At 39.1% G+C, this 22,651-nt stretch overlaps 1 protein-coding gene across 5 annotated transcripts in view; it reads left to right on the forward strand.

The window, feature by feature from the left end:
• The window catches only part of DNAH8 (dynein axonemal heavy chain 8), a 347,525-nt gene that overhangs the window by 198,971 nt on the left and 125,903 nt on the right, over window positions 1-22,651 (forward strand). For all 5 annotated transcript variants that reach the window (XM_086706753.1, XM_086706756.1, XM_086706755.1 and 2 more), the window contains 6 exons: window positions 3,597-3,760; window positions 4,483-4,675; window positions 6,055-6,177; window positions 7,716-7,846; window positions 12,661-12,814; window positions 22,006-22,170. In XM_086706753.1, coding sequence (XP_086562879.1) covers window positions 3,597-3,760; window positions 4,483-4,675; window positions 6,055-6,177; window positions 7,716-7,846; window positions 12,661-12,814; window positions 22,006-22,170 — 930 coding nt within the window. The remainder of the gene's footprint in view (window positions 1-3,596; window positions 3,761-4,482; window positions 4,676-6,054; window positions 6,178-7,715; window positions 7,847-12,660; window positions 12,815-22,005; window positions 22,171-22,651) is intronic.

Here is a 22,651-nt window from a genome sequence, read left to right on the forward strand (position 1 = left end):
TTAACAAAATAGACTGGATTTTAAGACATAGGGCCAGTGCCCTAAGCAAAGCTCAGGAAACATATAGCTGTCGCCAAGATGGCTTAAAGCAGACTCGTGAGAAAACAATTAAGTGTAGGTCTGAGGTAAAAACAAGGTGGAGGTATATGCCAGAAACATTCATTAGGCCAATTACACACATCTGGGAGGAAGCTTATGTCCTGGAGACTTCTGGAGGGTGCCAGCCTCTCAGATTCCTGGGTGAATGAGGGAATTTCTAGATACAAAATTAGCAGGGGTGCCTGGGTGGCTCAGTTGGTTGAGCGTCTGACTTAGGTCAGGTCAGAGATCCTCAGGTCAGGACCTTGTAGTTTATGAGTTCGAGCCCCACATCGGGCTTGCTGCTGTCATCACGGAGCCTGCTTTGGATCTTCTGTTTCCTTCTCTCTCTGCCTCTCTCTCTCTCCAAAAGAAATAAACATTAAAAAAAAAAAGAATTATCAGGAGAGGAATTGGGTGTTTCTTATGAAATTCTCTGTCCACGCAGCCCCCTATGGTGACCAGTTCCTTGCATGGGGGCTGCCCTTTGCCAACATACGGTCTTTGCACATGCTGTTCTGCCTCTCTTAAAGTAACTCCAAAAGGAATGGCAAGGGTTGAGCATCTGAAATAATTTTCTGTGGTAAGATCCATCTGTTTTTCCAGTGGGGCTGTTGTTCAATGTCATGTGCTTATATATGTATATATATTTTCTGAAAAGCTTTGGCCTACTGGGTGTCTTTCCATCAAAGCTTTTTTTGTTGTGTAAATGTTTACTGCTTCTATTTCTTCATCTTTCTTTACCTCCTTAACCTATTTTGCACAGGCTTTTGTTCCACTGCTCTCGGCAAGGTCACCAAAGACCTCAATCTTGCCAAATCTAAAGGTTGATTTCTTCCTCTTACTTGGCAGCATTTGACATAAATTATCCCTCTTGACACTTTCTTCACTTGGTTTCTGAAGACCTCATGTTCTTGGTTTTCTTCCTATCTGACAGGCTATCTTTTTAAAAGTCCCCCCTCTTCTTCCCTTCCTCTAGATGCTGGAGTGCACCTGATCTCGATGCTAGGACCTCTTCCCTATCTCCATGCTTTACCCAGATGGTCTCTCCAGCTTCAGGGCCTTAAACACCATCTCTGTGCTGATAATGTCAAAATCAGCTTCCATTCCAGGCCTCTCTGCTTGGCTGTATACTTATTTCTAACTGCTTAGTAGACATCACTATTTAGATGTCCAGTAACCATCTTGAAGTTAATGTGTCCAAACAGAACCCTCAAGTGTCCTTCAATATGACCTTCCCTCAGACCTTTGCCTCTTAGTTAATAGCAACACCAATTATCCTGCTCCTCAGGTTAAAACACTGGTGCCGTGCTTGATCTGTCTCCCTCAACCCCCTACCTCCAATCCATCAGCAAGTCTCAGCAACTGTGCTTTCAAAATATATCCCAAAGCTGAGCTCTCTCTCGAAGCCACTACCCTGATAGATGCTTCCGGCACCTGCCCTCTGGACCACACAGTGACTTGCTTTCTCCTTGCCCTCCTAGAGTCTGTTCTTTACACAGTTCTAAAACGCTTTTCAAAGAAGTAAATCAGAGATCCTTACTCCCTCTTAAAACCACCAGTAGACACCCGGGTACACTTACAGTGAAACCCGATGCCTTGCTCTGGCCTGTGAAACTCCACCGGAGCCGCCCCGCTTGCCTCTCTCTCCAGCTGCACTGCCCTCCACTGCACTGTTCCTTGAACACCCCACATTTTTTGGTCCTTTGGGCCATCATATACTACTCATTCTCACCATTCTTACCTTCACAGGGGCTATCACAGGCATTATCTGTCTCCTGACCCTACTTTATTTTTTCTGACCATGACTTATGTCATTATTATGTGTCAGCTTATTTGTTTACCAGTATATTTGTTTCTTATTTATTGCTAGGCTCCCCCCACTAGAATGGAAGCTCCCTGATGGCAGCGGATTGAGCTGCTACTTACTATAGTATTTTCTAAGTCACTCTGGTGTCTTCTTACAGGCAGCCGGAGGTAAATAGCCATTGAATAATGAATGAATCTTTCTCCCCTCCCCATTCCCATAGAAGCAGCACCCCCTTTTTTGTATCTTTTCCTCAAACCTCCCATCTTCACAAAGCATTTTTAGTTCTTGTATACCACTTCACCTTTACATTACTCTACACAGCTTTAAAGCAGAAGCCCAGGTGAGAAAAGAAAGAAGTTGACAAAAATTGAAAGGAATGAAGAAGGTTAATGTGTGAGAAGGAGAGGGGAAAAAAGGAATTTATTTGATTCTCTTTAATGATTGCTTGAGTTGCCAATAGCTGTCATCACAGTGGTAGTCTTTTACAGCAAAGTGGCAGTCTTTTATAAGCAATATTCACACAGCCTTTATTTCTGCATATTTATAATATAATTTTACATGTTGGTGAATAGAATGAACATTTTAGCTGCAAATGGAACTGAGCAAAGAGGGAAATTGAAGGATAATTGATAAAATAACACTTGTCTTCATTCTGTCTTCCCTGGCTACCTGCTGTCTTAACGTACACTGTGAATTAGCCTGTAAAAATAATGCTATGAGCTCACTGGGGTACTTTTTCAATGTGGAAAAGGCGTATACCATGAATAGGTCCTGGAGAAAGCATATGCTATCCTGAACTAATCATGCAGAGAGTTTACTTCGTATCACCAGTATTGTTGTTTTCACGTTCAAAAATGATGCTAATGGTGTCAATTACAATCTTTACCCATGGCTAGCAGTGCTTCCCACACCTAGTACACCTCAAGTTTATCCTTTAACAGGTATCTCTCCGTACAAGAATGTATCACTGTTACAGCTTTGCCTGTTTGGATTCTGAACTTGGTAGAAATAATAAGTGAATTAGTGTTCAAACAAAGACACAAACACAGCCCAGAAAAGCTACCTCGTCATTATAGCTGCATGTCGGACTTGCCTGTCAACTTATTATAGATATATAGATATTTGAAGTCATGTTGATTGAGTTTAGATCTCCACAGTGAAATCTAGATTATGATATTCAAATATATTGGGAGAATCCAAATATACTAAAGACCTTAATGGAACCTGTGGAAATAGTCCTTATTGACTTTAGAAGTGAACATTCCTTGTTCTTAACTGCAATGGCAACCAACTCGCATTCAGTTTTTTTTTTTTTTATGGCATACTTCCATATACACATTAATATGGTTAACAATGATTAGTAATGATTATTCCCACAACTCAAATAGTTGGTAAGAATTCGGGGGAAAGTGACTTGTTCAAAGCCAACTCGTGGTGATAGAACAGGCATTGGAATTGTCATCTAGAGTGTTGTTCTTGAATCGATCCTATTCAAGGGCTTATGGTCTTTGAAATCCTATGCAGGTTTATTTATGATGTGTTTTTCTCATCAGTGCTGTGACAAAAATACGAACTTACTCTTGGTTTATTTATTCAGCCTATTTGATTTAAAATAAAATTTGTGAAATGAAATAGTTCTAAAAGCAGTTCTGCTTTTGGTTTTATCTGAAAACAAAACTGAGAGCATTATGTTTTTGTCCACCTCTAGGTGAAGATGCTACCAACTCCTTCTAAATTTCACTACATTTTCAATCTTCGAGATCTTTCCAGAATTTGGCAAGGAATGTTAACCATAAAATCCGAGGAGTGTGATTCGATATCTGTTCTCCTATCACTTTTCAAACACGAGTGCAACAGAGTAATTGCAGACAGGTGTATATTACAGCACTTGAATTTAAATGTACTATATAAGAAGTTGACACTGTGAGCCTAATTCCTGCATTACCTACTCAAATAATAGAGTATTGTCTTCATTTGCTCTGGGGCTTGTGAAGCATTGATGTCATTTCCCACCTGCTGGTCCCCTTGAAAAATGCTCTGCCAGTTTGCTCCAGTATTATTTCCACAGGGTATCTTTTCAAATCACCACATCATCAGAGACTTGATAACATTCAGAGGCAAATTTTAGTAGTGTATATTTTCTAAAACGTTTGAACTCCATGTAGGTTTTACTTGGTGAAATCTGGGACATAGGCCGGGTCATTTTTCTGAACCTCAGCTTCCTCCTCTATAAAATATGGATGGTAATGCTGGTCTTACAAAGCATGGGGAATGGAGGATTCTGGAACTAAAGCCACTTGACAGAATTCTTGGTAAAATTGGGTGATGCAGAGAAGGGCATGGAAACCCAAAAGTCAAGTTCTAATTGGAAAGAGGGTTCAGAGAAGCCTGAGATTGATCAAGGAGAGATTCTTTGCCAGTATTTTCTGTAAGTAATAGTCAATGTTATAACTCTCTTGAATGGAGTTATGTCCTTCCTGTCTGTGATGGAGGTGCAGGATAAGCCCTTAGAGGAGGTGGAGGGAGATTGGACATGTTCAATTAGGAAATATGCCTTTATATTTTGCATTTTTCCTCCTGCATTTTTATTTCAGATTTATAACTTCTGAAGATGAGCAGTGGTTTAATATCCATCTTATTCACGCCATTGAGGAAAATATTAGCCCAGATGTGGCATCTTATATCCTTCCCGAACCATACTTTGTAGATTTTCTCCGGGAGATGCCTGAACCAACTGGTGACGAACCTGAAGACACTGTGTTTGAAGTACCCAAAGTTTATGAATTGGTATTTATTTTTGCCTTTTAAAAGAGTTTTTTGACCACTCACCCAACTAGATATTTCTCCCTACCCCAGAGTCCCACCATGGAGTTGTTGCAACTTCTTCATTAGTTATATGTTGTGATTCATGTCATCATACACCAAGTAAAATATTTCCTTCAGTGAAATTTAGCAGCAATCCATTAAAGTCAGGTATAAGACAAGGATGCCTACTATTATCACGATTATTTAATATTATGAAAGTTCTAGACAATGAAACAAATTACCTATCAGGAAAAAACAAAAATATTGTTTGCAGATGATAGGATTATCTCTTAATATAATGTAAAAGAACTTGAAATCTGTTTTAACCACTAACAATTGAGTAAGATGACCAAGTCTAACATAAATATCAAACTCAACAACTATCCTCTATGCCAGAGGCTGCCAAGTTACAGTTGATGGGCTAAATTCAGTCCACTGCCTATTTTTTGTTAGATTTGTGAGCTCAGAAGGGTTTTTACATGTTTGAATGGGTGGGAAGAGAATCAAAAGAAGAATGATATTGTGTGACACGTGAAAATTATTTGGAATTCGAATTCAGTGTTCATCCCTGAAGTTGTATTGGAACACAGCCATGCCGATTTGCTTACTTATTATTGCCGAGGACCACTTTTACACCACGAGGGTGGGGACAAATCGTTGTGACAAACTATATAGGCCACAAAGCCTAATTCTGCCCTTTATAGCAAAAGTTAGCCAATTCTTGCCAACAATCACAAGATAGAAAACATAACATCAAAGTACTTCATTCAACAGCAACAAATATGTAAAACATCTAGGACTAAACATGATAAAACTTGATTAAATTAGAACATCATTCTCCCTGAATTAATGTATAGGTTTCATGAAATTTGAAACGGGACTCCAAAAAGATTTTTTAAGCAGGGTCATAAACAAAGTAATTCTGAAGAGTTAATTCAAAGAGTTAAATGGGGGAGAAAAATTTACGAAACAAGTACATGAATATTCAAAACCATTTGACTACATCAACAATGTAAAACTTCTGTATATTTTTAAAAATCCATAAACAATATTAAAAAGCAAATATAAACAGAGAAATATTTGTTATATTCCAATCATAATCCCCAGGGATAGGAGTTGGTGCTGGGGTTTTTGAAGGGAACGGTCAAGGAATGATTCCATATTGGAAACCAGTTAATGCAGCGAGGTTTTGGGCTTCGGAAAATAGAATGAACCAAAAGTCAACAGAATCCATGACAAATTTTTGGAAATCCATTAGATTTTTTTTAAAAAATTAGAATTACTTTCGAGTGCCTTTACAAGTTCTGCTTTCATGGATTTTGGCTCTTAAGTATTATTTTTCTCTCTCTCCCTACCCACAGGTACCATCCTTTGACTTCCTGTCTGAAAAACTCCAGTTCTACCAGAGACAGTTCAATGAAATCATTAGAGGAACATCTCTTGATCTAGTGTTTTTTAAAGATGCAATGACTCATCTTATTAAGGTTCTAACTATTGAGTATTTGCTGACATAAATAGATCATGTAAAAGCTTAGTAAATTTCACAATAGATGTTTTGAGAGAAGAAATGTGTACTATCAGGTAGTATATAGAAGAGCGTCGTTAGGTTGAATCCGAGCACTGTCTCAGAAAACAAAGGCTTAATCACAAACCCCTTAGCCGAGTCCACCTACACAGCAGCAAATGTTGGGCAAATTGACAGGTTTTGTGTTCAGGGCTTTTGACACTTTGAGTTTTCTTTCTAGAAAGAAAGTAAGTTGCAAAACTCTGTGAATAAATCGTCCTTCCCCAAATTTTATTTTGATATAATGAGAATCCTGTTCCCCATGGAGGAACAGTTGCTGCTTTTAAAAATCAGTTTTATGATTGGCTTACAGATTATTGGCAAACTGATGGGGAAGGGGTGAGGCAGGTACACAGGAGTGGTGTAAAAACAGAAACCAATTAGAGGCAACACCCAAAGGAACATGCTTTGATTCAAGTCTGAAAGGCTACAGAAAGGAGCTGTTTGTTTGTAAAATTTATAAATTGAAAAGGGGTTTCCCCAGGAAGTCAGAACAGAGGAGGGAGTTTTGATAAAGACGAGGCAGCTTACTCTGTATTTATTATACGTTTGTCTTTTGCAAAGTTGGTGAATTTCCAGATGTCCTAGGGCTGTTTCACATTCATTCACTCAACAAGTAGTTATTGAGTACTCTCTGGCAAGGTCTTGGGGACCTGGGACCTTATTATGGTGCACAACTGCCTACGTGATTAACATGTTAAAAAATATAATGATAAAATTAATACTTACCAAAGTGTTGTTACTGTCTGCCATCTGTAAAACTTGCATTAAAAAAAAAAAAGGTCTTTAGTGGTGATAATGAATTTAGTGATCCATCTAGACTTTCATCTTAATCAGTAATATTAATGTAAAAGACAGCTTTTTAGCAATGTCTTCAATTGGCCTACATAAGATTTGAACAATTCCAGCCTTATTCTTATTGAGTAAATCAGCCATAGAAAAGCAACACAAGACTAAAGGCCATCTCTCAGTCTTTTCTACAAATGCCTTTCTGCCCCCCTCCCCCTTGTAAGTAGAATTTTGGTACTTAAATTTTTTTTTCATTGGCAGAGATACAATAGAGGTGATATTCATTGTGGAGCGAGGTGTCTATATAGGTCAGTGTGTTAGACTGAATAACAAGCAGACAATTGTAAACTTCTTTCTGTGGATTGGGAAGAGCAACTCCATCATGCATTGAGTCTGAAAGTAATAAAATTACACACACACAGAAAATAGCTTTGAAATAGGAGATAGGAAAGCCAATTTGTTCTCTCTTTCATGATGTACAAGGAAAGAATTTGAGTTGAATAAATCAATATGAGACATTAATTTAAAAAACTCTGACATATCTCATTAAAGGAAAAAGTCTAATGTCGTCTACAAGCATATGGCCAAAATTTGGACTCATGTAGAGTGCAAGCAAATGTAAACAGCTAAGTTCTATTTTTAAAGAAATACTATTTTATTTCAAAACAGATCTCACGAATAATTCGAACATCATGTGGAAATGCATTGCTGGTGGGTGTTGGCGGTTCAGGAAAACAAAGTCTTTCTAGACTGGCTTCTTTTATAGCTGGATATCAAATATTCCAGATTACATTAACCAGGTAAGATGAAATAAAACACAGCAATATGTTTTTCTATCATTAATTTCTCTGAAGTAAAATGTTCACTTAAAAAGACACAACAATTTGGTGCATTTTTTGAAGTTAACTTTTCATTTGAGTGCAATGTATTTAAGGAGATGTACACAAACCACGGGTGTCACAAAGTAAATTCACCTGTGTCGTTAGCCTAGAGATGAAGAAATAAAACATTAGCACCCCATAAGTACCCCCCCATCCTGTCCCAGTCATTACCCTCCCAAAGTTAACCATATTCTGACTTCTAACCCCACTGATTAGTTTTACCTATTCTTTTTTTTTCCTCTTTTTTTAATGTTTATCTATTTTTGAGAGAGAGACAGAGGGTGAGGGGGGAGGGTCAAAGAGAGAGGGAGACACAGAATCCGAAGCAGGCTCCAAGCTCTGAGCTGTCAGCACAGAGCCCGACGCAGGGCTCGAACCCACAAACTGTAACATCATGACGTGAGCTGAAGTTGGTCGCTTAACCGACTGAGCCACCCAGACACCCCTAGTTTAACCTACTCTTGAACTTTATATCAATCAAATGCTACGGGATCTACTCTTTTCTTGTTGCTGGTATTATGTTTGTGAGATTCATCCATGACGCTACATGTACCAATAGTTTGTTCATTCTTATTGCTGTATAATCTCCCACTTGCTTACATACTACCACAATTTGTTTACCCGGGATTTTTTGGCAAGTCGAGCTGTAATGAATATTGTTGTACATGTCTGAGTATGCCCCCAGAGATAGACTTGCTGATTATGGATGGAGTACATTCTGCTGTACATTCTGCTGTAGTAGGTCTGAGGAATAGTTTTTCCACAGTGGTTCTGCCAGTTTGCGCTTCTACCAATGGTTCATGAGAGTTTCAGTTGCTCCGCATCCCGGCCCACCTTTGGACTGTGAGCCTTTTTTCATTTTAGTGATTCCTGTGGATGTGTGGTGGTATGTCACCATGGTGTCACCGTATGTCACGCGTGTCCCATGGTTAATACCGTTGAGCACACTTTCACCTCTTATGAGCCATCTGGACAGCCTCTTTTGTGAAATGTCTGTGTATGTCCTTTGCTTTTTTTTTTTTTTTTTCAATTAGGGTGTGATTCTTTCTTTTACTGATTTTTTAGGAGTTCTTTACAGGTTTTGGATACAGTTCCATTGTCAGAGTGTGCATTATAAATATCTTCTCTGAGTCTTTGGCTTGCCTTTTCACTCCCAGTGGATCTTAATTTTAGTGAAACTTCAGGTGTCAATTGTGTCCCTTTATTTTAGTGATCTTTGTATTCTGTTAAAAATGTATTGGTTTGGGGCGCCTGGGTGGCACAGTCGGTTAAGCATCCGACTTCAGCCAGGTCACGATCTCGCAGTCCGTGAGTTCGAGCCCCGCGTCGGGCTCTGGGCTGATGGCTCAGAGCCTGGAGCCTGTTTCCGATTCTGTGTCTCCCTCTCTCTCTGCCCCTCCCCCGTTCATGCTCTGTCTCTCTCTGTCCCAGAAATAAATAAACGTTGAAAAAAAAAATTAAAAAAAAAAAATGTATTGGTTTACCTGTGAAGATATTCTGTGATTTCCTTCACATTTATGAATAAAATATACTCCTTTAACATTTAGAACCATAACACATCTAGAATTTCTTCTCTCTCTTTTTTTTTTATGTTTTATTGTTTACTTCTTTTTTTGAGAGAGGGAGAGAGATAGAGGGAGGTGGGGGCAGAGAGAGAGAGGAAGACACAGAATACCAAGCAGGCTCAACACTGTCAGTGCAGAGCCTAATTCAGGGCTCCATCCCATGTGAGATCATGACCTGAGCCAAAACCAAGAGGAGGACACTTAACCGACTGAGTCATCCAGGTGCCCCTAGAGTTTATTTTCTTTTAAAGTCTGAGGTAGGAATTAAGATTATATTTTTATGTAAAAAAATTTTTTTTGATGTTTATTTTTGAGAGAGAGAGCACAAGTCGGGGAGGGACACATAGAGAGGAAGAGACACAGAGAGAGGGAGACACAGAATCCAAACCAGGTTCCAGGCACAGATCCCGACACGGGGCTCAAACCCACGAATGGTGAGATCATGACCTGAGCCAAAGTGGGACGCTTAACTGACTGAGCCACCCAGGCACCCAAGATTATATTTTTCAATATAGGTATGCAATCATTTCAACTCCATTATTGAAAAGGTCATGTTTTTCCTGACACATTACAGTGTCATTTCTTTCCCATTAATCAACTGATTGTGTCTGTGACTATAGTCTGTTCCACTGATTTATCTATCTTTGCACTATTACTGTTTTTTTTAATTCTACCAAATATTTATTTATTTATTTATTTATTTATTTATTTATTTATTTAGAATATAATTTATTGTCAAATTGGTTTCCATACAACACCCAGTGCTCATCCCAACAGGTGCCCTCCTCAATACCCATCACCCACCCTCCCCTCCCTCCCACCCCCCATCAACCCTCAGTTTGTTCTCAGTATTTAAGAGTCTCTTATGGTTTGCCTCCTTCCCTCTCTGTAACTTTTTTTTCCCCCTTCCCCTCCCCGCTGGTCTTCTGTTAAGTTTCTCAAGATCCACTTATGAGTGAAAACATATGGTATCTGTCTTTATCTGCCTGACTTATTTCACTTAGCATAACACTCTCCAGTTCCATCCACGTTGCTACAAAGGGCCATATTTCATTATTTCTCATTGCCACGTAGTACTCCATTGTGTATATAAACCACAGTTTCTTTATCCATTCATCAGTTGATGGACATTTAGGCTCTTTCCATAATTTGGCTATTGTTGAGAGTGCTGCTATAAACATTGGGATACAAGTGCCCCTACGCATCAGCACTCCTATATCCCTTGGGTAAATAATTTTACTGTTTTTTGTTTTTTTTTTTAAATTTTTTTTCAACGTTTATTTATTTTTGGGACAGAGAGAGACAGAGCATGAGCGGGGGAGGGGCAGAGAGAGAGGGAGACACAGAATCGGAAACAGGCTTCAGGCTCTGAGCCATCAGCCCAGAGCCTGATGCGGGGCTCGAACTCACGGACCGCGAGATCGTGACCTGGCTGAAGTCGGACGCTTAACCGACTGCGCCACCCAGGCACCCCAATAATTTTACTGTTTTAATTAGTGTAGTTTTAATACGTCTTGAACAACCCTGCTATTCTTCTTCAAGGTTGTCTTGAATATTTGGCCTTTTGTACTTCCTTATACATTTTAGGTTCACAGTTTACACACGCATACCCCCCTGCTGCCAAAGAGGTAAAACATTTACCAAGGTACAAACTACAAGAGCACTTAAAAGAACAAAACATCAAATATCTAGAGATTGACTTGTATTAAATCACTTGTCAACCTCAAGAAATTGGGGAGATTTCACACAGAAGATGGATTTCTGGCTGTTGAAACAGTTGGAAGCTCTGGCACCACTGTGCCGATGTTCCCGGGTGGCTGGGTCTGAGTAGCAGGTGCCTTCCTGGATGGGACATGCAGTCCTCCCAGTTTCCCAGAGCGCTAACTGCAGTTTTCCTGTTTTCTGTCATCTTGACGTTCTGGCACTGGAGTCTTGCTGACTGCCCCTCCCAGGGCGAGCCGGTTCTCAGAGACAGCAAATGGCTGGCCCAGTAATGTGTGCCTTTCATAGGTCAATCAACCAATCCAGGGCTCGTGCTCTGGACCACCACCTCTGTCTGGCGACACCAGGAAGCAATATTGCTCTGCCCTAATGACTCCTTTTAATGAATGTCCCCCCTGGGAATTATTTTGAAAGGGATGTACGTTCTCTTTTCGATGGGGTTCCTTTTGTCAAAGTCTACAAGACGTTTTCCTGTAGTGCCACCCAGAACGGGGGGTAGCTGGTTCTGCTGGTTATTTTTTCACTCAAGTGCACTTAGCTGAATCATCTCTAATGCTCACAGCAGCCTTTACAAACAGGTATTATCTTCATTTTGCAGAGGAGGAAACAGAAGCTGAAAAATGTGAAGGAACATTTCTAAAGACGCAGAATGGGGATTTGAACCTTGGTCCTTCTGGTTCCACTGCCCGTGGTCTTTCTGGCTTACATGAACTCCTTATTACTTGCACTGTACACTTCCTTCGAGTGAAAATGTCTGTGTTATCAATTTACTCATGAGGATTTATACACAACACTTCAGAAAATGTCTGCTTTATTTCTGCACATCATGTCACCTCCAGTAGCATATACATGTCATAGGAAACAGAGTAAACAGAAAAGCAAAGACCAGGCTCTCCTTGTCATAATCTGTAACTACATAATTATACCATTTCTATTATTTATACCGCATCACGTAACGCATCTTCTTCTATAGGCTGTCTGTGCCTCTAGCCTCTTAATGTGATGTGCAAATTATCACTATATATAATTTATCACTAATTTTATTTATAATTTATCTTGACTTTCTTCCCAATCCAACTCATCCAAGTTTCAGCTTAGTTTCAGATATTATACGTATATTCACTTGGCCAAAATCTGATGTGGAAGACCGTCACCTTGCAGAGAATAAAAATCCATTTCTGAATTTCCAATTGCTTTTCATGAGTCACTTCTGGTGAATTCCCATTTCTCACTTCTCAAGTTAAATAAGACATATTTGTTTTGAATGGTAACATATAGCTATTTCACTCTAATCTCTGTGGGGTTTTTTTTAGCAGACATTATTACTTAATATCTCTTGGAACAGGTACAGATTATGCTCTAATTACCATGGGTTACACTGTGTTTTGAAATAAATTATGACTGTACCTATATTTTTAATTTTAATTATTCTACCGCCCTTTTTAGGTCTTATAATGTGAATAATCTGACAGAGGACTTAAAAGGTCTGTACAAAGTTGCTGGTGCTGAAGGAAAAGGTATCACCTTCATCTTTACTGACAATGAAATAAAAGATGAGGCATTTCTAGAATATCTTAACAACCTGCTATCTTCAGGGGAGGTAGGTCTCAAAAGTAGAAAGGAAAGCTCTTGTTTAAAAGATGTAAATTATATTTGAATAGAAAAAGTAGCAACCCTTCAGAGGTGAGGCCATTTAACATACATTTTTCATTTTAGAAATGATTAATGTACAAGATTTGGTAAATTTTTTAAAAACTTCCTGTGGAATTAATGCTGCCCACGTCCAGATTTTGTGTGTGTGTGTGCTTTGTTCCATTTTAAATATGATTGTGTATCTATTTCATCAGTCTTCAGTTTGGTCCTATAATTTATTTTAGAAGGACCAAAGTATCTAATAGTCAGGAGTATAAAAGAGATGAAAATATTCTGCCAGCTCTCAGTAGATGTTTGTGTCACCTTTTCTGACACCACCTTTATCAGCACTTCCATGATCACTCACATGGTTGATGCTTCCTTAGAAGGGCTCATGGGACTCAGCATATAGTTGTACTCTTGTCTAAGATTCATTACAGCAACACAGCAAGGATTCGTGGCCAGATCAATAAAGAAAAAGACACCTCATGTGGAGTCTGGAGAAATCCATGTGCAGCTTTCCTAATTTCTCACCAAACGGGCCCTACAGAGTGTGCTTCACCTCCAGCAGTGAGATGGGTAACACATGCACTGTGTGTCCGTTCTGGGAAGCCTGTTTGAGATTCAGAGGTCAGCAGTTTTATTGGGGGCTGGTCTGGCCATCACTCCCTGCCTAGACACAACTGCCAGGATTGCAGACTCCCAGAAGGAGAGCACATGTTCACCATCTATCACAACGTTTGTGTAAATAGTCCAGGCACAGAACAACCTTATCAATTAGTAATGGAGGAGATGTTCTAAACCCAAGGTCCCAGATGCTGGCCAAGTGCTAGCCCTGCAAGCACACTCTTCTCAAAATCAGGCCCACAGTGTCAACTCTTCTCTGTGCCATGGTGTCCATCGATGCTTGCTGCTGCATAAGCTACTTAAGTACCTTGGAGAGAGGACTTCTGCAAGATGGTGGCATAGGAAGATCCTGAGTTCACTTCCTCCCATGGAGGCACCAAATCTACAGCTACATATGGGTTATTTCCCTCTGAAAAAGATCTGAAAACCAGATAAGCACAACAAAGGATAAAAAGACCACATCAAGACAGGTAGGAGGGGCAGAGACATAGTCTTGCCAAAAATATCACCCTCAGCATGACAACATGCAATAGGGAGGGATCTCACAAATATGGAGCTTCTCCTGGACCAGTGAAGGGCTGGTGCCTCACATCAGGCACCCCAACCCCTGGGCTATACACCAGAGAGACAAGCCCCCAAAACCTATGGCTTAGAAAACCAATGGGGTTAGAAGAAGAAGAAGAGGAAGAGGAAGAAGAAGAAGAAGGAGGAGGAGGCAAGAAAACCAAGAGGGCTGACATCCAAGGGACTCAAAGTGCTATAGGAAACTGAGGTTCTCCTTTTAAGGGGCTCCCAGATAGTCTCATCCTGAGACCCAGCAAACAAACAAACAAACAAACAAACAAAAAACACCAGCAGTTTAAACAATGCCTGGATTATATGTGAAGGAGGTTCATTAGCTAATCTTAAAGTATCGACTGGAGAGGGAGGGGACAGTTGAAAAGTCTCCCCAGTGATGAAGTTGCTGGCAGATGCCAGTTTTGCACTTTCTACCTACCCTGCTTGCACAGGTGAGCAGGCTTGGACAAGGCACCCTCCTGCCACCTTGCTAAGACAGGTAGGGGTGAGTGGGTGGTCACGATACTATCCTGCTGCCTTTTTGAAGTTGGAGAGCATGGGTGGTTGTGCCACTCCTCTGCTCTCTGGCTGGAGTAGATGAGCAATGAATGCAGCATTCACCTGTTCCCTAGGTAAGGTCCACAAACATGGGCAGTTGTGGTCACTCCATCACTCCCTGGATGGGGCTGGCAAGTGCAAATGGTTGAAATATTCTCCCACCCAGTCTAAAGCTGGTGCACACACTCAGACAAGGCACTCACTAACTGCAGTCCTGAAGCCCATGGGAGCATGTAGTCAAAACATTTTCCTACTGTCTTTCTGAAGCCAGCAAGTGTGTGCCTCTTCTACACTCTCCAGCTGCCTAGTTAAAGCCAACAAGCACAGGCGATCCACATGGGGATGCTCCTTGATTTCCTGATGCCGGTGGCCAAGGGGACTGGCTTTTCTGAGCTCTCCGGGAACGTAACATTGGAAAGACAGTTCCTGGCAGGCTGCCACAACCACGACACTGTACAGACAGCAGACTGAAACACAACCCCGGTCTTCCTGGAAAAAGGCCTATTAGCCTGGAGCTTCCATCAGCTGAACAGGCTTTAGCTTTCCCACACAGCTAGAGGCTGAGGAGACACTGGCAGGGAATGTAAGTAAGCAAAAGACACCATCCTTGCACAACCCCTTGGCCTTGCTAGAGCTCAATGAGACCTCCCAGAAAGGAGCTTATATGTTTGTCTGGAGCCCCAATTTTTTCAATCTAGAGAGACCTTCTGGTTTGGAGGCCAGCAGGGATTATGATTGTGGCCCTACAGGACTGCCTGTATTTGCATCCTTTATTTTTTTTTAATTTTTTTTAATGTTTATTTATTTTTGAGAGCCAGAGAGACAGAGCATGAGCAGGGGAGGGGCAGAGAGAGAGGGAGACACAGAATCCCAAGCAGGCTCCAGGCTCTGAGCTGTCAGCACAGAACCCGACGCGGGGCTCGAACTCACAAACCGTGAGATCACGACCTGAGCCGAAGCCGGACGCTTAACCGACTGAGCCACCCAGGTGCCCCTGTATTTGCATCCTTTAAAAGTTGCTGCCTGAGGGCCTAGCTTCTAATCAGCCTGAAACCAGGTGCTAAATGAGATTCCTCCCCCTTGGAACACTGACTGGTCTTGGTATACCCTCAAGAAGGACATATCAACAATAAAGCAGTGGTTTAGGTAATAAGAAACTTTTGTGAGACAACCAAGAGCTAGGGCAAAGTTGAATGAGAAGGTCCATCACCTACATAAGGCCACTGCTTCAAGACTGGGAGGAATATCTCTTTTGCCTCATAGAAACAAACACAGAGAACCAAGCAAAATGAAGAAGCAGAGAAGTATGTTATAAATGAAAGTATCTCAGAAAAATACCTTAATGATATGAGGATGAGTAACCTACCTGGTAAAGTGTTCAAAGTAATGGTCATAAAGATGTTCACTGGCCTCATGAGAAGAATGGATGAACACAGTGAGAACTTTAAGATATAGATGACATAAGAAAGTACCAAACAGAAGTCGCCACCCATGCTCTCCAACTTCAACAAGGCGGCAGGATAGTACTGTGATCACTCACTCACCCCTACCTGTCTTAGCAAGGTGACAGGAGGGTACCTTGTTCAAGCCTGCTCACCTGTGCAAGCAGGGTAGGTAGAAAGTGCAAAACTGGCACAAAACAATAACTGAACTGAAAAAATACACTAAAGGGGTTCAACAGCAAACTGGAAGAAGCAGAAGAACAGATCAGTGAGCTGGAAGACAAAGCAATGCAAATCACCCAGACAGAGCATCAAAAAGAAAAAATAATAATGAAGATAACTTAAGGGACATATGGGGCATCAAATGGAATAATAAGTGAATTATAGGGGGCCCAATGGAGAAGAGAAAGAAAAAGGGGGAGAAAATTTATTTGAAGAAAGAATGGCTGAAAACTTCCCTAACCTGGAGAAGGAAACAGACATCCAAGGCCAGGAAGCCAAGAGTTCCAAATAAGATGAACCCAAAGATATTCACATCAGGACATAATATAAAAGGTTAAAGATAGAGAGAATCTTACAAGTAACAAGAGAAAAAACAAATTGTTACATACATACATACATACATAAAGTTACCAGCTGAGTTCCCAGCAGAAACGTTACAGGCCAGAAGTGAGTGGCACAGTGTATTTAAGGTGCTTAAAGGAGAGAAAAAAATTTCCCACCATGAATACTCTATTCAGCAAGGTTACTATTCAGAATTGAAAAAGAGATAAACAGATTTTCAGGTTAGTAAAAGCTAAACAAACTCATCTCTACTAAACAAGCTTTATAAGAAATGTGAGAGGGACTTCTTTAAGCTGAAAAGAAATGGCACTAAGGAATAGCCAGGAAGCATACAAAAATAAAAATCTTACTGGAAAAGGTAAATACATAGTAGAGGAGTTGGGTTAGTCACTTACGAAACTACTATGAAGGTAGTAAAGGTAAAGGTAATAAAATTAGCTAAAACTATAATAATCAGTTAAGGGATATAAAAAGATACAAAAGGTGACATCAAAAACATTAAATATGGGGGGAGGTAGTAAAACTAGAATTTTGGAATGTGTTCAAGTTTAAGTTTCTATCAAGTTAACAGAGACTATTATATAATGAAATGATACAATGAACGTCACAGTAACAACAAAGTAAAAACTTACAGTAAACATTCAAAAGAAACTGAGCAAGGAATCTGAACCTAACACTGAAGAAAGTAATCAAACCACAAGGGATGAGAGAAAGAGAAGAAGAAAGGAACAGAGGGGAACCACGAAAGCAGCCAGAAAACAATTAACAAAATGGCAATAAGTACATATCTATCAAAAATGACTTTAAATGTAAGTGGACTAAATTATCTAACTAAAGACATGGAGTGGCTGAATGGGTTTTTTTTTTTTTTTTTTTTAAAGACCCATCTATATGCTACCTACAAGAAACCCAATTCAGAAGTTAAGGACACAGACTGACAGTGAAGGGATGGAAAAAGATATTCTATTCAAATGGAAGTGAAAAGAAAGCCGGTATAGTTCAGATCAGACAGAAAAGACCTTAAACCCTTCTTTAAAAAAAATTTTTTAATGTTTATTTTTGAGAGAGAGAGAGAGAGAGAGAGAGAGAGGGAGGGAGAATGTGAGTGGGGGAGGGGCAGAGGAAGAGGGAGACACAGAATCCGAAGCTGGCTCACTCTGTGAGTGGTCATCACAGAGCCCGATGTGGGGCTCGAACTCATGAACTGTGAGATCATGACCTGAGCTGAAGTCAAATGCTTAACCGACTGAGCCACCCAGGTGCCCCAGGACAGAATAGACTTTAAAACAGATCATAACAAAAGACAAAGAAGGCACTACATAATGATAAGAGTCAACCCAGTAAGAGGATATGACATCTATGTATGTGTCATATGTATGTGAACAACATAGGAGCACCAAAATATATTAAACAAATATTAACATGCCTAAAAGGAGAAATTGACAGCAATACAATAAAAATAGGGGACTTTAACACCCCACTTAACATCAATGGATAGATCATTCAGATTGAACACCAGTAAGGAAACATCAGCCTAAACAATACACTAGACCATGTGGATTTAATAGATATAGAACATTCCATCCCAAAACAGCAGAACACACTCTTCTTAAGTGCACGTGGAACATTCTCCAGGATAGATAATAGGTTAGGTCACAAAACAAGTCTTAATAAATTCTAGAAGACTGAAATCATATGAAGTATGTTTTCAGACCATAATTGTATGATAGTAGAAATCAGTTATAAGAAGAAAAGTGGAAAGACAGTAAATAGAGATTAAACAACATGTTACTGAATAATTACTGGATCATAGAAGAAATCAAAGGAGAAATTTAAAAAAAGACTAGAGACAAAGGAAAACAGATATACAACACACCAAAATTTATGCACTGCAGTAAAAATGTTTTTTAAAGGAAAGTTCATAATAATACAAACCTACCTCAAGAAATAAGAGAAATCTTAAATAGACAATTTAACTTTACACCTAAAGGAACTAGAAATGGTGGAGGGGGAGCTCAAAGTTAGTAGAAGTAAGGAAATAATAAAGTCGGAGTGGAAATAAATAGAAACTAAAAAGAAAATAGAAAAGATCAGTGAAGCTAAGAGCTGGTTCTTCGAAAAGATAAGCAAAATGGACAAGCCCTTCGCTAGACTAAACAAGGAAAAAAAAGAGAGAGAGAACTCTAATAAATAAAATCAGGGATAAAAGAGGTAGTTACAATTGATACCAAACAAATTGGACAACCTAGAAGAAATAGGTACATTTCTAGAAACTTACAAGACAAAATCATGAAGAAATAGGAAATCCAAATAGACTGATTACTAGTAAGGATGTTAAATCAGTAATCAAAAACCTCCCAACAAAAGTCTAGGACCAGAGGCTTCATTGGTGAATTCTACCAAACATTGAAAGAACATTTAATAGCTATTCTCCAACCCTTCTAAAAAATGGAAGAGGCGGGAACACTTCCAAACTCATCTGAGAAGGACAGACTTACCCTGATACCATAGCCAGACAAAAACACCACAAGAAAAGAAAATTACAGACCAATATCCATGATGAGCACGGATGCAAAAATCCTCAGTAAAATGTTTGCAGACTGAATTCAACAATATGGTAAAATGATCATATACCATAATAAAGTGGGATTTACTCAAGAGATGCAAGAATGGTTCAAAATCCACATCAATCAACATAATACATCACATTGACAAAATGAAACACAAAAATTGTATGATCATCACAATAGATGCTTAAAAAAGCATTTGACAAAATTCAACATCCATTTATGATTAAAACCTCAAGAAGGTGGCTACAGCGAGAATGTACCTCAAAATAATAAAGACCAGGGGTGCCTGGGTGGCTCAGTCGGTTAAGTGTCCAACTTCGGCTCAGGTTACATATCCATAGCTAATATCATACTTAACAGGAAGTTTTTTGTCAGGCAAGAAAAAGAAATAAAAGTCATCCAAATTGGAAAGGAAGAAGTAAAACTGTCAGTATTTGCACATGACATTATATCATATATAGAAAATCCTAAAGACTCCACCAAAAAACTGTAGAACTAATACACAGATTCAGTAAAGTTTCAGGATACAAGAATAATATACAAACATTGGTTGCATTTCTACATACTAATAAAGAGCTAGCAGAAAGAAAAATTAAGAAAACATGCCATTTACAACTGCATCAAAAAGAATAAAATACCTAGGAGTAAATTTGATCAGAGAGGTGAAAGACCTATACACTGAAAACTGTAAGACATTGATAAAAGAAACGAAGAAGATACAAATATATAGAAAGATATTTTCTTCTCATGGAATGGAAGGATTAATATTGTTAAAATGTCCATATTATCCAAAGCCATCTACAAATTCAGTATAATAGCTATCAAAACTCCAATGTAATTTTTCACAGATCTAGAAGAAAGATTTCTAAAATTTATATGGAACCACAAAAGACCCTGAATAGCCAAACAATCTTGAAAAAAAAAAAGAACAAAGGTGAATGAATCATGATCTCTGATTTTAAACTATACTACAAAGCCATAGTAATCAAAACAGTGTAGTATTAGCATAAAAATAGATCAGCAGAACAGAATAGAGAGCCTCAGCAATAAGGCCATGCATATATGGTCAATTTATGACAAAGGAGCCATGAATATACGATGCAGAAAGGACAGTCTCTTTAATCAATGGTGTTGGGAAAACTGGCTGAAGGAAACTGTAGCACTACTTTATATCATGTACAAAAGTTTAACTCAAAATGGATTAAAGACTTGAATTGTTAGGACCTAAAATCATAAAACTCCTAAAAGAAAATATAGGTGGTAAGCTCCCTGAAGTTGGTCTTAGCAATGATTTTATGGATTTGACTCCAAAAGCAAGGGAAACTAATGGAAAAATAAACAAGCGGGACTTCTTCAAACTAAAATGCTCTGCACAGTGAATAAAACAATCAACAAAATTAAAAGGCAACTTACTGACTGAGAGAAAATATTTGCAAGTTGTATATCTGATAATGGGTTAATAGTCAAAATACATAAAGAACCCATACAACTCAATAACAACAACAACAACAACAACAACAACAACAACAACAACACCCAAACAATCCTCCAGCCAGAGGATCTGAATATAGATTTTTCCAAAGAGGATGTACAGATGGCTAATAAGCACATGAAAAAATGGTCAACATCATTGTTGGAGAAATGCAAATAAAAACCACTGCAAGGTAGCACCTCATACCTGTCAGAATGGCTATTATCCAAAAGATGAGAAATAACAAGTTTGGGTAAGGATGTGAAGAAAAGGGAACCCTCATACACTGTTGGTGGGAATGTAAACTGGTGCAGCCACTTGGAAAACAGTAGGGAGGATCCCAAAAAATTAAAAATAGAACTACTTTGTGACCCAGCAATTCCACTATCTGTCTGAAGAAAATGAAAACACTAATTCAAATAGATACATGCTCATTGCAGCATTATTTACAATAGCCAAAATATGGAAACAACCCAAGTATCCATTAATGGATGAATGCATAAAGAAGATGTGGTATGTATGTACACACACATGTGCACGCACACGCACACAGACACACACAAAGGGATTCTACTCAGACACAATAAAAAATGCAGTCTTGCCATTTGTGAACACATGGGTGGATCTTGAGAGTAGTATGCTAGGTGAAATAAGTCAGACAGAGAAAGAAAATGCTGCATGATTTTACTTTTATGTGATATATAAAAAACAAAACAAAACCCAGACTCATAGATAACAGAGAACAGATTGGTGGTTGACAGAGGGAGGGGGACTTGCTGGGGTGGGGGTGGGGAAGACAGGTAAAGGGGATCAAGAAGTACAAACTTCCAGTTATAAAATAAAGAAGTCATGGGGATGTAATATATAGTGTCGGGAATATAGTCAATAACATTGTGTACCTTTGTATGGTGACAGATGGTAACCAGACTTATTGTAGTGATTATTACACAAAGTATATAAATGTTGAATAACCTGAAGCTAATATAATATTGTGTATCAATTATACCTTGATAAAAAAATACACAAACAGTAAAATAAAAAAGAATTACTTCAGATGCAGAATTGTGTCAGAGAATCAGAGAGTAAAGAGTGTCACTGGACATTTTAAAGAGATGACTGGAATGGCAGATACATTTTTGGTGATAGCTATTTGAGCCAAGGGAAACAACATTTTCTCCTGATTAAACTGCTCAGTAAAAAGTAGTATTCTTGGTCATCTCTGGCAAATGGAGGATTTTGACTGTGGAGATGCAGAAAGAAAATATGAAAAAAGATGACACATTGGGGGGAAAAAAGGACCAGATTCTGGCAGTGAATTGGTGTGGGGAACCTGTAAAAAACAGAACACTTTCTTGTCTGTTTCTCAAAGATCTCCAATCTGTTTGCGCGAGATGAGATGGATGAAATCACCCAAGGTCTGATATCGGTAATGAAAAAGGAGCTGCCTCGCCACCCTCCTACCTTTGATAATCTGTATGAATACTTCATTTCAAGATCAAGGAAGAACTTGCATGTTGTTCTCTGCTTTTCTCCAGTGAGTTGTTACTTAATTTGTATTTATGTGGGAGGAGTTACTTACTGAAATGTACTTAATATTCACCTTCGGTGATGAAACGATTCACCCGGAAACTAACATTTGTTACATTGAATTGAAATTAACACTTCATTACCACCAATCTCCACCAGAGGCAATCTCCTACCAAAGTGTAATAATTTAAAATAATTCATTTTTATAAGAAATTATTTCATAGCCTACAGCTTTCATTAATTGCCTAGAGATATAGATTATTCAAATTGTTAAGGGATTTGGTGATGTAATCTTGTCCAGTTCTTCCTCCAATACAGACATACCATCTAGAATGTCCCTGATGAAGGTTTGACTGTCTCTAGCTCTCTGTACTGTCCGGTATAGTAGCCATTAGACATGTATGGCCATTTACATTTTGATTAGTTAAAATGAAGTAAAATAAAAATTCAGTTCCTCAGTCCCGCTAGCTCCATTTCAAATGCTCAGT

This window comes from Puma concolor, chromosome B2 (genome assembly GCF_028749965.1).
Source record: "Puma concolor isolate L17-30 chromosome B2, mPumCon1.1.hap2, whole genome shotgun sequence".
Lineage (NCBI taxonomy): Eukaryota > Metazoa > Chordata > Mammalia > Carnivora > Felidae > Puma > Puma concolor.